At 48.4% G+C, this 3,248-nt stretch overlaps 1 protein-coding gene across 1 annotated transcript in view; it reads left to right on the top strand.

The window, feature by feature from the left end:
* Positions 1 to 866: 866 nt before the first annotated feature.
* Positions 867 to 3,248, top strand: part of LOC112077462 (abl interactor 2) — a 17,902-nt gene continuing 15,520 nt past the window's right edge. The window contains exons 1-2 of the mRNA XM_070441704.1: positions 867 to 988; positions 1,033 to 1,228. Of these exons, the coding sequence (XP_070297805.1) occupies positions 1,143 to 1,228 (86 nt within the window). The 5' untranslated portion in view covers positions 867 to 988; positions 1,033 to 1,142. The remainder of the gene's footprint in view (positions 989 to 1,032; positions 1,229 to 3,248) is intronic.

Raw genomic sequence — 3,248 nt, 5'->3', positions numbered from 1 at the left:
CAGACACATCGCTGTCAGACATCCTTACCTTGAAACCGTAGCAACTGACACATCGCTGTCAGAAATCCTTAGCAACAGGACAACATACTGTCAGAACATCCCTTACCTTGAACCCTTAGCAACCACTTAAAGCAGGAATGAAAGGCAGAGAAGAGAAAAGGGAGAGCAAGTGAGGTTAGTGAGAGGAGGAAGACAGCCATTATCGAGAAACAACCATAGCTAGTTATGAGTATGCGACATTACCAGTTAGAAGCAGTGAAATGATGCCGTATTGTCCATCTCTAAGAAGAAATTTCTCTAAGCATGCAACTATTAAAATATACTACTGGCATCAATATCACCTGAAGCTTACACGAGTAACAATCAATTGTGTGTTGTTGTTTTCAACCTACTTGGACTCCATGGCCGACGTCATCCAGCACATTGTAAATCTATAGGTTACAGATGTATCCCGCAACCGGCCTCTCCGGATTGCTGGAGCAACGATTTTTGTGGGTGCGAGATTTGTGTTCTTATTGGTAGTCAGGGATTCCAATCCTCTCTCTTGCCACCTTCTCCTTGTGGATGTCCCCGTCCTGTATGGAGAGAGACAGACAGAGGCGGTGGAGAGAGAGGAAGAAGAAAGAGAGGTAGAGAAAGAGGTGAATTGAGTTAAATGGTCATCAAACATCCTGTGTAACTAACTGGGCCCACCGAGCTGTGTCATCAACATCCCTGTGTAATAACTGGCCTCCCGAGCCTGGTGGTCATCAACAGCCTGTTGTAATACTGGGCCCACCGAGCTGTGTCATGCACATCCTGTGTAATAACTGGGCCCTCCTCCCGAGCTGTGTAATCAACATCCTGGTGTAATAACTGGGGCCATGTGTCTGTTGCTAAGGATGTTCTGACAGCGATGTGTCTGTTGCTAAGGTTCAAGGTAAGGATGTTCTCTCAGCGATGTGTCTGTTGCTAAGGATGTTCTCACAGCGATGTGTCTGTTGCTAAGGTTCAAGGTAAGGATGTTCTCTCAGCGATGTGTCTGTTGCTAAGGATGTTCTCACAGCAATGTGTATGATGTAGCAAGGTTTCTGATGTCATAACTCCTGAGTGGGCGGGGAATGATTCCTAGATGACTCTCCTCACAGGTCACCAGCCAGAATATGAAGATGGGTGGAGGTCTCCCTCGAACCAACCCCCCGACCCAGAAACCCCCCAGCCCCCCCATGCCAGGGAAGGGAACCATTGGGTATGTGATGTCACTATCCATGATGGTGGCATAACCATAGCAATAACATGAATCCTATTTCTATTGGAGATTGTGGAAGGGCCAACTGTCCTGTTTGTTTTCTCATCTGTGTTTCCTCTACTGTGACCTGATGTTGTGTGGGAAGAGGAACATCTCAACATCTGAAGTCATATTCTGTGTTGTGATTTCTGATTTGCTAAAGTGATGATGGAACGTCTCACAAGGCTGTGCTATTACAGCTATTTTCTAGGAGGAATAACGTCAGTCTGGCAGCTTTGTACATGACCTTTCTCAGCCCTCTACTCAAATGTAGGTCGTTGATGTTAGGTACTGTAGATTACAGATTACAGTTGTCGTACCAGGCGGTGATATAGCCCGACAAGATGCTCTCAATTGTGCATCTGTAAAAGTTTGTGAGGGTTTTAGGTGACAATCCAAATTTCTTCAGCCTCCAGAGCTTGGACCTCTGTCTTACCAGAGGCTGCTGTTCTGTCCTGCTGATAGAGTGTATAACCCACCACCCTGTGTCTTACCAGAGGCTGCTGTTCTGTCCTGCTGATAGAGTGTATAACCCACCACCCCGTGTCTTANAGGCTGCTGTTCTGTCCTGCTGATAGAGTGTATAACCCACCACCCCGTGTCTTACCAGAGGCTGCTGTTCTGTCCTGCTGATAGAGTGTATAACCAGCCAGCTGTATGTTCTGAATGTCGTCGTTCAGCCACGACTCGGTGAAACATAAGATATTAGTTTTTAATGTCCCGTTGGTAGGATAAACGTGCTTTCAGTTCGTCCCATGTATTTTCCAGTGATTGGACATTAGCTAGCAGGACGGAAGTTAAAGGCAGATTAGTCACTCGTCGCCTGATCCTCATGAGGCACCTTGATCTTTTTCCGTGAAATCTGTTTCCTTCTCCAGCGAATGACGGGGATCTGGGCCTGGTCAGGTGTCTGTAGTATATTTGATTTGATTTGATATATCCCTCCCGTCCGATTCATTTAATATTTTATTTTTGTCTAATCTGAGGTGATTAATCGCAGATCTGATGTTCAGAAGCTCTTTTTTTTCGGTCATAAGAGACGCTAGCAGCAGCAACATTATGTACAAAACAAGTTACGAACAACGCGAAAAAACGAACAAAATGGCGTGGTTGGTTAAGAGCCTATAGGACGGCAGCCCTCCGGCTGGCGCTGCTTCTTGACACAATGTCCGCTTAACCCAGAAGCCACACCAACGTGTTGGAGGAAACACCGTACACCTGGCGACAGTGTCAGCGTGCATGCGCTCGGTCCGTCACAGGAGTCGCTAAAGCGCGATGGGACAAGGACATCCCTGCTGCCCAAACCCTCCTCTAACCAATTTTGCGCCGTCCCATGAGTCTCCCGGTCGCCGCAGAGCCTGGACTCCAACCAGGATCTTTAGTGACACAGCTACCAACTGCGATGCCTCAGACCACTGCGTCACTTGAGTGGCCCAATTTTCTGGTCTGATGACACCAAGATTGAACTCTTTGGCCTGAATGCCAAGCATCACGTCTGGAGGAAACCTGGCACCATCTCTGCGGTGAAGCATGGTGGTGGCAGCATCATGCTGTGGGGATGTTTTTCCAGTGGCCGACATTCGGAGACTTGTCAGGATTGAGGGAAAGATTAACAGAGCGAAGTAGAGATCCTTGATGAAAACCTGCTCCAGAGCGCTCAGGATCTCAGACTGGGGTGAAGGTTCACCTTCCAACAGGACTACAACCCTAAGCACACAGCCAAGACAACGCAGGAGTGGCTTCTGGACAAGTCTCTGAATGTCCTTGAGTGGCCCAGCCAGAGCCCGGACTTGAACCCGATCGAACATCTCTGGAGAGACCTGAAAATAGCTGTGCAGCGAGACAACGCAGGAACGTGGCTTCTGGCACCAGTCTCCTTGAATGTCCGCTCGAAGTGGCCCAGCGCAGTAGCCCACCCGCCTGTCACTTGAACCTCGCACTCGATCACATCTCTGGAAGACGACCTGAAATAGCTGTGCAG

This window comes from Salvelinus sp. IW2-2015, unplaced genomic scaffold (genome assembly GCF_002910315.2).
Source record: "Salvelinus sp. IW2-2015 unplaced genomic scaffold, ASM291031v2 Un_scaffold4591, whole genome shotgun sequence".
NCBI classification, from domain to species: domain Eukaryota; kingdom Metazoa; phylum Chordata; class Actinopteri; order Salmoniformes; family Salmonidae; genus Salvelinus; species Salvelinus sp. IW2-2015.
The sequence above is the reverse complement of the archived record's forward strand: the minus strand, read 5'-3'. Positions and strand labels throughout refer to the sequence as shown.